At 41.3% G+C, this 13,457-nt stretch overlaps 1 protein-coding gene across 2 annotated transcripts; it reads left to right on the top strand.

The window, feature by feature from the left end:
• Nucleotides 1-3,946: 3,946 nt before the first annotated feature.
• LOC101171502 (catenin beta-1) lies at nucleotides 3,947-13,015 on the top strand. Of its 2 annotated transcripts, none has more exons than XM_011480793.3 (17): nucleotides 3,947-4,104; nucleotides 5,105-5,153; nucleotides 6,492-6,701; nucleotides 7,235-7,485; nucleotides 7,641-7,879; nucleotides 8,915-9,116; nucleotides 9,247-9,391; nucleotides 9,498-9,601; nucleotides 9,721-9,855; nucleotides 9,921-10,124; nucleotides 10,214-10,372; nucleotides 10,463-10,582; nucleotides 10,662-10,812; nucleotides 10,895-11,016; nucleotides 11,470-11,530; nucleotides 11,787-11,982; nucleotides 12,074-13,015. In XM_011480793.3, the coding sequence occupies exons 2-16, from the start codon at nucleotides 5,141-5,143 to the stop codon at nucleotides 11,975-11,977; spliced, it is 2,307 nt and encodes a 768-aa protein (XP_011479095.2). In that variant the 5' UTR covers nucleotides 3,947-4,104; nucleotides 5,105-5,140; the 3' UTR covers nucleotides 11,978-11,982; nucleotides 12,074-13,015. The 2 variants fall into 2 exon arrangements, with proteins under 2 accessions (XP_011479095.2, XP_020562747.2); XM_020707088.2 differs by lacking the exon at nucleotides 3,947-4,104 and adding an exon at nucleotides 4,320-4,518.
• The last annotated feature ends 442 nt before the right edge of the window (nucleotides 13,016-13,457 follow it).

Below are 13,457 nucleotides of genomic sequence, written 5' to 3'. Positions count from 1 at the left end.
TATTCAATGGGATTCAGATCTGGGCTCATAGAAGGCCAATTCAGAATAGTCCAACGCTTTTCTCTTAGCCATTCTTGGGGTTTTTTGGCTGTGTGTTTTGGATCCTTGTCCTGTTGGAAGACCCATGACCTGCCACTGAGACCAAGCTTTCTGACACTAGGCAGCACATTTCTATCCAGAATGCCTTGATAATCTGGAGATTTCATTTGACCTTGCACAACTTCAAGACACCCTGTGCCAGATGCAGCAAAGCAGCCCCAAAACAGAACTGAGCCTCCTCCATGTTTCACAGTAGGGACAGTGTTCTTTTCATTGTATGCTTCATTTTTGAGTCTACCAACATATAGCTGATGTGCCTTACCAAAAAGCTCCAGTTTTCTCATCTGTTCAAAGGACATTTTCTCAGAAGCTTTGTGGCTTGTCAACATGCATTTTTGCAAATTCCAGTCTGGATTTTTATGATTTCCTTTCGATAGTGATGTCCTCCTTGGTCGTCTCCCATGAAGTCCACTCTGGCTCAAACAACGATGAATGGTGCGATCTGACACTGATGTACCTTGATCTAGGAGTTCACCTTTAATGTCTTTGGAGGTTGTTCTGGGCTCTTTGGATACAGTTCCAACTATCCGTCTCCTCAATTTGTCCTCAATTTTTCTCTTCCGGCCACGTCCAGGGAGGTTGGCTACTGTCCCGTGGGTCTAAAACTTAATATGTGCCACTGTTGTCACATGAACTTTAAGCTGCTTGGAGATGGTTTTATAGCCTTTACCTTTACCATGTTTGTCTATAATTTTGTTTCTAATGTCTTGGGACAATTCTCTCCTTCTCTTTCTGTTGTCCATGTTCAGTGTTCAACTCAAAAGTAATGGCTGTTTTTGATTATTTAATTTTCAATAAATTTTAATTTATTGTTACTTTTGAATGTTTCAAGTCATTTCAGTGAGCATTGTGGATTCTTTTTCTTTCTAGATTTGCCTCCTTAAAAAGAAATTGACACTCTGTCATCCTAATGGTACATTAGAAAGGTAAGAGATAGAAAATTACAAAGACATAGACTTTAAACAATTTAAATACATTTATTTGCATTTCCTTGGGAGAAATAAGTATCTGATACCTTCGGAACATTAAGATTTCTAGTTCCCACAGAGCAGTTAGACTCTTAATCAACCTGTCACCTAAATAAAAGACACCTTTTTGAACTTATCACCTGTAGAAGAGATACTTGTCCACAGAATCAGTCAGACTCCAAACTCTCCAACATGGGAAAGACTAAGGAGCTTTTAGTGCATGTAAGGGAGAAGATGGTAGACATGCAAAAACTGGAATGGACTATAAAACCATCAGCAAGAAGCTGGAGGTTAAGGTGACAACTATTGAGAGCCAAAATACAAGAACGTGACCATAAATCCACCTGTAGGTCTGGGGCTCCAAACAAGATCTGACCTGGTGGGGCTTCTATGGTCATGAGAACAGTGAGAAATTGGCTTAAAACAACACGACAGGAGTTAGTTGATGATCTTAAAGCAGCTGGAACCACAGTCACCAAGAAAACCATTGGGAATACTTGACACCACAATCTTACAAAGTAGCCCTGCTTAAGGAGACATGTACAGGCCAACCTGAAGTTTGCTAATGAACATCATGTTTGAGAGAGTGACTGGGAGAAGATGCTGTGGTGTGATGAAACCAAAATTGAGCTCTTTGACCTGCTGTGTTTGGTGGAAGACAAATGCTGGCCATGACCCCAAGAACACTGTCCCAACTGTCAAGCATGGAGGTGGAAACATTATGGTTTGGGGATGATTTTTTTTCTGCACATGGCTACTTCCTGGGTGGATGAGAGGATGGACGGGGCCATATAGAACCTCCTTCCCTCCACAAAGAGGCTTAAAATGGGTGGTGGATGGATCTTGCAACAGGAGAATGACCCAAAACATCCAGCCAAGGCAGCCAATTATCTTGGGGTCTTACTTGTTGATATCTTAACATTCAAACCCCACATTGAAAACGTTGTGAAGAAACTAAAACTTAAACTGGGTTTTCGTTTTAGAAACAAGCTTTGCTTCTCTTTCGAGGTAAAAAAGCGGCTTGTGACGGCAACATTTTCATTTGTTTTAGACTATGGGGACCTTTTGTACATGAACGCTTCAACTCATTGTCTTTACAAATTAGACTCTGTATCATGCTGCTCTGAGGTTTATCACCAATTGTAGAGCATTAACACATCACTGTGAACTGTATTCTAGTGGGGTGGTCAGCTTTGTCCACAAGAAGGCAAGGACACTGGTACATTTTTATTTACGTACAAGGCCATACTTGGATTGCTTCCCTCCTACATTGGAGATTTACTAACGAGGAGAAATGTTGATTCTTATACATTGCGTTCAAATGATCAACTGTTGCTCAGTGTCCCATTTGTCCGCACAGAACTGGGAAAAAGATCTTTTTCTCACGCTGCTCCCACTTCATGGAACTCACTGCAAAAAACCTGGAAGCTCCCTGAACTTATTTCTTTAAATGATTTTAAAGCTGAGAGCACTTGAGGTCAACTCCTTTAAATGTAACTGTTTTTATAATTGAATGTAATCGTATTTGTTGTCTATGTTTGTAACTTTTTGCTGCCTCTTGGCCAGAACTCCCTTGCAAAAGAGATTTTTAATCTCAATGGGACTTTCCTGGTTAAATAAAGGTTAAATAAAAATAAAAATAAAATAAAAAGGAACAGCTGGAGAAGAAGCATATCAAAGTCATGGAGTGACCCATTCAGTCTCTCGACCTCAATCCTATAGAAAACCTATAGCAGTCATTTATAAAGAAGAGTGGAGCAAAATTCCTCCTTATATGTGCAGAAATCTGCTCAACAACTTTATAAGGGTTTTATTCACAAAGTACTACGCCTTTCTGGCAAGAAGGATCAAATTCCTATTTCCCTCAATAAAATGCAAATATGTGTGTATAAATTCCTTAAAGTTGATTTCTTGATTTTTTTTGTAAAGTTAACTGACCGAATATGTTGACAGACTTTCAGTTTTTTGGAAGTAGGCACACCTGCAAAGTATCAATACTTATTTTCTCTTCTGTAGTCTTTGTTTTTCCTGAAAAATGAGTTCCACTGAAAAGTGTCCGTTGGTAATTATGATACAGTTCCTGGTTGTAAAGTTTCCTTTTGTCTTTACAGCAAAATGCTCCTCTGTGACACTTTGGACCTTGACCTTTAACCTCTAATTTACATTACACACGTCTTCTATTTTATCTTTCAAATTCCTTGTGGAGTTCTCCATTTTTGCATTTTTAAAAATATACTTAATATTCAAAAGACTTGAGCAAATGTACAATTCTACTGTAGCTACTTAGGTTAAATTGTTTGAAAGGAAAGTAGATTTAAATTGCATACAGTGCTTAGAGGAATCCAATAAAGTTTTCATTAATTAAAAAAAAACATTTTAGTCATGTATTGGAGCATAAATTGGTTCATATAAAGCTGTTTAATGTATTTTTAAAAAGATTTTCAAGACAGCTAACATTGTAAATTTTGTATACACACTGGACTACTTTATTTTAAACCTATTATATTGGTTGGTTTACTCATGAATGTTTTTCTCTCCTTCCCTATTAAATACCAAATCTTGTTTTATTTCTAATTTATTTCTAACATTTATGTTAACATGTTTAAACCTCTCAATTTTTGCACATTCATTTGGCCATCTCTCAAATTACAGCAATTTATGACTGCAGTCCTGTCCAGTAATAGCACCAGATATACCCGTTTTAAATCAGTTCTGTTGACAAGTCTTAGAGCTAAAATCACCTGCTGTTGTAAAATAAATTAATACACAAAGACGTGACCGTGGGAAAAAAAGTCTTTTTGGACCGACTTATAGGGTGACGCTCTATTTTTTTCAAGTGCGGCAGAATACAGTATTTTTCCCCTCTTCGCCATCTTAATGTTCAATCGCACAGGCGGAAGCAACATCTTCGGCAGAGCAGCAGCGGGTGTGGTTCGGAGTAGCACGGCTGTCTCACCTAGCAGTTCTTTCCTTATTTTAAGATACGTGAAAAGGGTGGATTTTGTCTGTGGAATCACGGAGGAATTATTCGATTGCGGTAAGAATTGTGTTTTAGTTGTGTTGTACGTCTTAAAGAAAGACATATTTTGGCCAGCAAAGGGGCTCCGGAGGGGTTCTCCGATTTGGCTGGCTGTGTAGAGCAGGTTTTTTTTTTTTTTTTTTTACCGTCTGGAACTACTTTTCATACGTTTTGGTATGCTAAGCTAATCAAACCCATATTGAGGGTAATTTTGGATGTTACTGTTAGCTTATGAAACGTGTACTTAAAACACAACCATTTCAAATATATGTGTATTGGCTTGTGGGGTGTAGTGGGTTAAAGCCCTACGCAGCTTTACGAAGTGGCGAGAAACAAAAATGTTCGAATACAAATTGTTTATTTATTATGTTGGGTGGTTAGCAACCTAGCAAGCTGATTAGCTGCGTCCGTTTTGGCTGCCTCGCCACCAAGGTAAGCTACCAACCTGTTAGCTAGTAGGTGGGGGTCGCTAACGCTTGGTGTTACAGTTGGGAATTACGTGCTAATGGCATTTGGTTAGTGGGGGGCTTTCTGTGGTTGATAAGGCAGCTTGTTATTAGTTGGAACCGGAGCCACCACGCAAAAAATGGGGAGTACTGGAAGTGAATGCGGGCGGAGGGGTAGTTTCATTGGAAATCCAAGCTTCGACTCGAGGTCGGAACTTGGCCGCTGTGGGGGGAGGGAGGGAGGAGGGGGATATGCCTTTGATGTTCCCTGCCGCTGAATGGTGAATTGTGTTCGCGCTGGCCTGGAAATACCCACCGGTTTGCTCTCTCGGTATGAGGTGGAGGCTCGGCATTTCCCCTCACATTTACGGTAGTAAACCGTACATGTATTTGAAGGGCTGGCACAGCCACAGGTAACGAAGCCAGTTACTTAAATGACCCACGTTGGTGAAAACGCCTTAAGGTTATATAACGCATAGAGCCTTGGCAATAGGAAGTTAACTTAATTCGTGATTTGTTTTTTTCTTGTATAATAATGTACATTCTCCCCCCCCCCCCCCCCCCCCTCCCAGACATTTTGCTGTGCGGGCTGAGGCTTGGCAAGAACAATGGCTACCCAGTGTGAGTATGTTTAGTTAGTATAACAGCCCCCCGAAAAAAGACATATTGACGAAGAAAAATAATCACAAGTTGCACTTTTGGGAGAAATGTATTTTACAAAATACGGTCACTTGTAGATCACATGCACAATCCCTGAAAAAAGCATTGGACGAGGTCAGTGGGGAGCATGTATACCAGTGTTTTTCAACCAGTGTGCCGCGGCACACTAGTGTGCCGTGGGAGATGGTCAAGTGTGCCGTGGGAAATTGCCCTCATTAACTGAAAAATTAAACATTTCCCATCTCCAGGATTTCAGCTCTCTGTTCATCCAAACAGGCCCTGATAAAACACTGAGGAGTTAGGAATATAAAAGATCGTAAAATACCTTTTCTTTGCGTTTATTTTATTTTATTAAATAAATTTTGATAAGAATGACCGTACCGCGATTCAGCTGCAACTCCGGCTGTATTTTGGAAAAGTCCCGTCCTTTTAACTGTCTCCACCAATCATTCTTGGGGAGCTTAATCACATGTCATCAGTCTGACCAATCAGAAGTGGTTAAAGTCTTCACTTCCTTGTCCCGATTTAGCTCGTAAAGTCGCTCAGTTCTAACAAAAATACCAGCTAAAGCTCGTCTTTATCGGTGCAGCTTTCCACAGAATCCGATGTCAGACCGTGGAACAAGTGAACAAAACAAGGAAGCTCAGAGACGCGATCTCCGCCGGCCGTTTAATGCACTACATCTCCCATGATGCATTGGGTTGTGAGAGTGACAGCGCTCAAGGAGATCTGTTGTTAAACGTCTTGAAATCAACGAACACACATCAAACTGTTAGCTTTTTCTGCCACAATTATCTCAAAAATGCATGTGAGATTGTGGAGGGGCTGTAGATCAATACAGACTGAGTTTCTCCGTTTTTTTTTTGTTTTTTTTTTAATTTTTGGATCCTGGTGTGCCGCGGGATTTTTTTTAAGGTTAAAGTGTGCCGTGGCTCAGAAAAGGTTGAAAAACACTGATGTATACACACTTTACCAACAACTATAGTGTGGCTTTTGGCCACCATATGACAACATCATATGTATGTCTTAAGTTTGTGCAACTTACAGAAAACTTTCAAATACTTCACGTTACAGTTGCCACACCTGCTAAGATTGATTTAAATAAACGATTGAATTACCACAGTGTCCAATGCAGAAAAGGAGACCGGTGCTTTTTAAAATGGAAAGCTGTTTCAGTTCGAGAACATAAACCTTCGCTCCACAGTGACAGTGCAAAGCCTGCTATACCTCAAGGCTGAACGCTAAAAGCAGTGTTTGTTTTACTATGTCATATTCTGTTTTTCTTTGTCTTTGGTGTAGCTGATTTGATGGAGTTAGACATGGCTCTGGGTGATAGTAAGGCTGCTGTGAGTCAGTGGCAGCAGCAGTCTTATTTGGATTCAGGAATCCAGTCTGGGGTCACCACCACTGCACCATCTCTGAGTGGCAAGGGCAATCCTGATATTGAAGAGGAGGACCCAACACTCTATGACTGGGAGTTCAGCCAGCCTTTCACTCCAGAGCCTACAGGTATAAAACAGTTGAACATTAACATGACATGCAGTACAATCAATTTATGCTGCTGTATACGTTGAAATGTTAAATGTTGTATTTTTAAAATCAGAGGTTAACAAATCTGTTACTCCCAGTCTTTGGGACCAGCCGTGTCTTTTACTCTATGGAGGACAGAAGCTTTGAGCTGTATTGACACAGTCACAGACCAACCCTCAGCTACGTAAAATATATTACACTGAGTATTTAGAGTTTTTAGACATGATGTGTTTTTCCAGAATAATCAAGAATGTTTTTCTATTTGGACCTATTCAAATTTTAGATCCCTGTTGTTGGATTTTAATGTTTTGTTAATGACAGGTCATTTAAAAAACTTGCAATAGAGGAACCAAGTATGACTCGTTTAGAAGTCTGAATACAATATGACTTTACCTCAACTGTTTTTTTTTATTCTGTCTTAAATATTTAAATAACGAAGAAGTTTAACAGCTTATTTCCCCCAAATCTTCATTTTCTGGAGTCTCACTGTGTTTATGTTTCACCTCTTTCAGACATCGAGGGTTATGCCATGACGCGAGCTCAACGTGTCCGTGCCGCAATGTTTCCGGAGACTCTGGAAGAGGGACTTCAGATCCCTCCCACCCAGCTGGATGCGGCTCATCCAACAGCAGTGCAGCGTCTGGCTGAACCTTCTCAGATGCTGAAGCATGCCGTGGTCAACCTCATTAACTATCAGGATGATGCTGAGCTGGCCACACGTGCTATACCTGAACTCACTAAACTGCTCAACGACGAAGACCAGGTATGGGAGAAAACTACAGTATCATTACCTATATGTATCCAAGCTAATCGCTTTCATGATCACTTCACTAAGTATTGTAATTGCGCTACTTAATGGCAATAGTATTCTTACATCCTTTGACCGCTCATCTGAAACTAACCTCATTCCCCTCGAAGGTTGTTGTGAATAAAGCAGCTGTCATGGTGCATCAGTTGTCAAAGAAGGAAGCGTCGCGCCATGCCCTCATGCGTTCACCACAAATGGTCTCTGCGGTTGTCCGTGCCATGCAAAATACTGGCGATGTGGAGACTGCTCGTTGCTCTGCCGGCACGTTGCACAACCTTTCCCACCATCGTGAAGGGCTGCTCGCAATCTTCAAGTCTGGTGGCATCCCTGCTCTGGTCAAGATGCTAGGGTAAGAGAGTTTCAAAGAGAGGGCCATAACATTTTGATTTTAAATGCTTTTATTCCTATTCAAAAGGAAAGGAAAATATTGTACAGTAATCTTTAGTCACTGTAGGTGACTATAGCTGTGGACAGGAAGGATCTGCTGCAGCAGTTCAGGGTAACAGGGTCTCTCTTGAGGCCTCTGACTAAAGACACTGTTGTTGTTTAATTGTGTTACAAAGATAATGCTTAAAGATTTGTAAGGATTTAAAACAGTTTGTTTACCTCTTAAAGTGGCTTCATTCATTACTACATATTTGATTACATTTTCTGCAAAGCACTTGTTAGAAATATTAAAAAAAAGCAGGTTTAAGCCTTCTTAAGAAGAAGAATGTTAAATAGTGATGTTCCTCAAGCTTGATATCAGATGGTCAAAAGAAAACAAGAATCTTTGAGCTTTTGTGTGGGTGGAGTCCTTTTATTCCAGTGACAAACTTTTGTTTTCTGATTAGAACTCCAAGAAAATGTCCTGTTGGTCTGAACCATCTCAACACTTAGTCTGAAAACACTTGGGTTCCTTCTTGCTATGGTTTTTTCCTTTGTGATAATCCAAACAATCAACTGGCAAGTAGTGACGACATGGTGGATATCACCTGCATTCACTTGCTGTGTGGAACACAAAGCATATTTTAATCAAGCTAGTTTCTATAATAATGTATCTGGCTTAAGTTATTAAATATGTGATTCACTGTTCTTTCTTTGGTGGTTGTTAATTGTCTTGTTTTTGTGTTTTTTATGCAACCCTGATATTTGGTTGGGTGCCACAATGTTTGATTACTAACTAATCAAACAGGACCCTAGCAGAACAGACTCTCTGCTCTTTCTTACATCTTCTTTAGTTATTGGTGGTGTTTGTTTTAGTTACTTAAAACTGCATTCAAAAAGCATCTCAAGTGTCCCCGTCCCAGAATCTGGGATCTGATCACATTTGTCTTTAGAGGCTTTTCTTTGAGGAAATGGCTGTTCTTATAATGCAAGCTTTTTGGGGGGGTCTTGTTTGTAGCTCACCAGTGGACAGTGTGCTGTTCTATGCCATCACCACTCTCCACAACCTGCTGCTGCACCAAGAAGGGGCAAAGATGGCGGTTCGTCTAGCTGGAGGACTGCAAAAGATGGTGGCCCTCCTGTCAAACACTAATGTCAAGTTTCTGGCAATCACTACTGACTGCCTGCAGATTTTGGCTTATGGCAATCAAGAAAGCAAGGTATCAAATGGTTGTCTTTTTTAATTTTTTCATTGTACATGGCCAGGTTTTTTTTAAATTAGTCCTTTTACATGTTTTTTTAAATTATCAAGCGATTGCAAATATAACTATAAAACTGTCCTTATTTTAGCTGATCATTCTGGCCAGTGGTGGCCCTCAGGCCCTGGTTAACATCATGAGGACTTTCACCTATGAGAAGCTTCTGTGGACTACAAGCAGGGTGCTGAAGGTGCTTTCCGTTTGCTCAAGTAACAAGCCGGCGATTGTTGAAGCTGGTACGTACTCACGCGGGGAACTGAAACATGGTGGGCATGGACATGTAAAATAAGGTCTTGTAGCAGTTTATCAAAGGCCTCTAACTTAAGTCATTTGCCTGTGTAGGAGGCATGCAGGCCTTAGGGCTTCATCTGACAGACCCGAGCCAGCGTCTGGTCCAGAACTGCCTCTGGACTCTGAGAAATCTTTCAGATGCTGCCACTAAGCAGGTAAGTACAATGAAGGGGACATCCCATTTCTTCATGAAGGACTCAAATACCTGCTGAAAAGATGCTTTTTTTTTAAATTTTTGGTATCTTGACCTGCTTTGGCTGCTTCATCACTGTAGGAGGGGATGGAGGGTCTCCTCGGGACTTTGGTTCAGCTCCTCGGCAGTGATGACATCAATGTGGTGACCTGTGCAGCTGGCATTCTCTCCAACTTGACCTGCAACAACTACAGTAACAAGCTCATGGTTTGCCAGGTAAAAACTGGTTCTTTGTGTGTGTTGAGAGTTGGATGTGATCACTGAACATGTCATTCCGATAGGTGGGTGGCATTGAAGCTCTGGTGCGGACGGTGCTTCGTGCCGGTGATAGAGAGGACATCACTGAGCCGGCTGTCTGTGCCCTGCGGCACCTGACCTCCCGCCACCAGGATGCTGAGATGGCTCAGAATGCTGTTCGCCTCCACTATGGTCTGCCTGTGGTGGTCAAACTACTCCACCCTCCATCCCACTGGCCACTAATTAAAGTGAATTTTTCTTTTAATAATCAACCAGTAACAAGGTAACAAAGTCGATTTATTGAATCTTATGATTTTTTTTCCCCCTTTCTATTCAGGCAACAGTTGGTTTAATTCGCAACCTGGCTCTCTGCCCTGCGAATCACAGCGCCCTGCGGGAGCAGGGTGCCATCCCCCGACTGGTCCAACTGCTTGTCAGAGCTCACCAGGACACCCAAAGGCGCACCAGCATGGGAGGCAACCAGCAGCAGTTTGTGGTAACGAGATGTTGGGTTTTCAGTGAGGGGTTTGTTCCTTCCTCCTCTCCTGTACTTGACACATCATCATCTCCTTCAAAAACGCTTTAGGAAGGTGTTCGTATGGAGGAAATCGTGGAAGGTTGCACAGGAGCTCTGCACATTCTAGCCCGGGATGTTCACAACCGAATTGTCATCAGAGGGCTTAACACCATTCCGCTCTTTGTCCAGGTAACTAAATAAGTATCTTTGATAAAACCTCTTTCTTACATCTTCATTTTTAACAAATCTTCTCTGTTCTTCTATCCAGTTGCTGTATTCTCCAGTGGAGAACATCCAGCGTGTTGCAGCAGGTGTTCTGTGTGAACTGGCCCAGGACAAGGAGGCTGCAGAAGCCATTGAAGCTGAAGGAGCCACTGCACCCCTCACCGAGCTGCTCCACTCCCGCAACGAGGGCGTAGGTAAGTCTGTCAAAAACACAGAGCCAGAAAGAAAACAGTTTGTACTTTGCTGAATAGGTTTTTTTTCTAAATCCCCCTCTAGCCACCTACGCTGCAGCCGTCCTGTTCCGTATGTCTGAGGACAAACCCCAGGACTACAAGAAACGTTTGTCCGTGGAGCTGACCAGCTCTTTATTCAGGACGGAGCCAATGGCTTGGAATGATGTGAGTGCACACACTTTTATTTTTTGCACTTTTTTGTAATTCAAAGTGCCAATCAACTTTTGATCCTCTTTTCCACAAAATGGCAAAGAGTATTGGAGCTATCCAGCCGTACAGTTTTGATCCAGATCCAGCTCGGATGAGGAAAACAAAGACGAACATGGATCTATTTGTCTGCAAGTGTATGATCGGAATGGAGCATATACCCCCCCCCCCAAACTACATTTTTTCATGTTCTCCTGATTCACAACAATTTTAATAGAGAAAAACTCAGAAATGCAATTTTGAGTTGAATTTAAATACATCAAAAGAAAATGACACAAGAGCAGGCTAAAAACACAGTTTTTATTGAGGTGGTTTTTGAGTCTCACTAAAGATTTCTTGCGTAAAATTGAATCTCATCGAAATGTTTATGCCAATATTCTTATATTTTTAATTTGTTTGGCTTCTTTGCAGACTGGAGACCTGGGACTGGATATCGGAGCACAGGGAGACCCCCTGGCTTACAGACCAGATGGTGAGTTGATTTTAATTATTTATTTATTTGATTAAATGAAAACGCCTTAAATGTGGTAAAACAATTGCAAAGTTATGCAAAGTGTATTTATTTTTCTTTCCTTCAATAAATAGAAATAACAAAGGTATTAGAATTTTGGAAAGCTGTTGAACGTTGAATTTAATCCCATCTTTTTTTCTTCTTAAGCCTTCACATCTCATGCTGGGTTTGGTCTCAGGATGGCTGGCTTTTTAAAACTGTGACTGAATAATTTCAGATGGAGCATACAGAGCCTACCCAGCCAACTACGGGCCGGACGCCCTGTTGGACCCAATGATGGAAGGTGCGGACTATCACACTGATGCTCTCCCTGACCTGGGTCACCACACTGACCCTCTGCCAGATCTCGGTCACACCCAGGACCTGATGGACAGCAACCAGCTGGCCTGGTTTGACACCGACCTGTAGGATTGGTAAGACGAACTTTTTCAAATCTCTCTCTGCTCATATAAGCAGCTGCATTTGATGACTATTTATTATTATCCTTTTTTTTTTTTTTATCAGTTTCTCCGGATAGAAGCTGCATTATGACTGGCCTGTATTGTTTGAAGCAGCATTATGATTGCCCTGCAGAGTGTTAAAGGTGAAGCGGAACCGGTCTTTGGAAGTGCCTGACACATGAAAACAACAATGGTTGCCACAGGAACGCTGAAGCATGTTGAAATTTGGAGGGAAATGAGACTTAAAGTACCCGATATGGAAACACAGTGGAGGTCTAAGAGCAGGTTAGCTTTCCGAACGAACGCACACGAGGTGAATCTTGAGTTTGAAACACTTGTTTTAGCCTGGCCTGTATTACCAATATATTTTTCTTTCCTTTTTATTTTTTACTCTGAACATTTTAATTTTGTTCTTTTTGTATTATTCATTCTGTCATGGTACTGACCCAGCTTGCCTTCACACTAGCTATATTCTTTTTCTTTTCAGTGCTAACTACCTGTAATTTTATTCTTTTTAAGGAAACGTTCATTACACATAGTGTTAAGTTATAGTGTTATTATACAATGTTCCTTTGCTGACGGTCAAATGTGTAGAACACTAATAATCAGTTGAATTGTACTCTGACTTAAAGTGTAACATTGTGTAGTTTGTTTTTTATAATCTCAAAAATGGAGAATTATGCATTCTTATGTGCTTGTTGAAGCATAAAATATGTCAGTGTCACAAATGTTCTAAAGGGGGCTGGGCAGAAATTGAGGGGGGATCGGGGGACAAATCTAGAGACGAGTGTTTTATATCAAAGTATCACTGGTAGGTTAACTATTTTGTATGCCATCGTTGGATGTCTGATAGAACTCTAACGCTATCTCTTTGGTGGTCGGATAAAACCCAGTTTTATGTGCTATCAGGGGTAGCTACGTTGACAAACAGTTGTAGTCCTGCTGTGATTATTTTCAAGAGGAGTTAATAACACGGCTGAAGAATTAAAAATGGCATTTTATTTCAGTTTGTATCCTGTGTCTTTTGTCCCCCACAGCTTACTTTGGAGAAATGAAATTAACCCTAAGACTCGGGTAGAAAACATATTGGCCAGCAGCTAGTGTTAGCAACAACACCAAACCAATGTGGGCCCTGCCCATATTGAGCCACGCCTCAATGTGCACACTGCAGCCATGTTAGCCGTCTGTTTGGCCACAACCTCCCTGCTCCACTTGCTGTGCCGGTAATGTTAGATTGGAGGTGTGAGGGGCTGTAAGCTAGCAGGAGATGGTGTAAACAGAATTATCAATGGGACAACGCCAAGGGTTGCTCTGCACCAACAGTCCCACCCACAACTCGGGGGACATTTCTAATGAACCACTGCTGCTTTTGCAGGAAACTCCTAGAAATTTAGGCTAAAATAGTCATCATAATTATCCCTTGTGATATCTTAGATGACCCCACCTTT

Source organism: Oryzias latipes, chromosome 11 (assembly GCF_002234675.1).
Source record: "Oryzias latipes chromosome 11, ASM223467v1".
In the NCBI taxonomy this organism is placed as follows: Eukaryota; Metazoa; Chordata; class Actinopteri; order Beloniformes; family Adrianichthyidae; genus Oryzias; species Oryzias latipes.
This window is presented reverse-complemented; position numbering and strand designations above follow the sequence as displayed.

Excerpts from the sequence above, each read along its gene's own strand:
- LOC101171502 (XM_011480793.3), top strand. Across the intron at positions 9,392-9,497 it reads GCCGGCGATTGTTGAAGCTG|GAGGCATGCAGGCCTTAGGG; the intron begins GTACGTACTCAC and ends TTGCCTGTGTAG. Across the intron at positions 10,373-10,462 it reads GCAACCAGCAGCAGTTTGTG|GAAGGTGTTCGTATGGAGGA; the intron begins GTAACGAGATGT and ends AAAACGCTTTAG.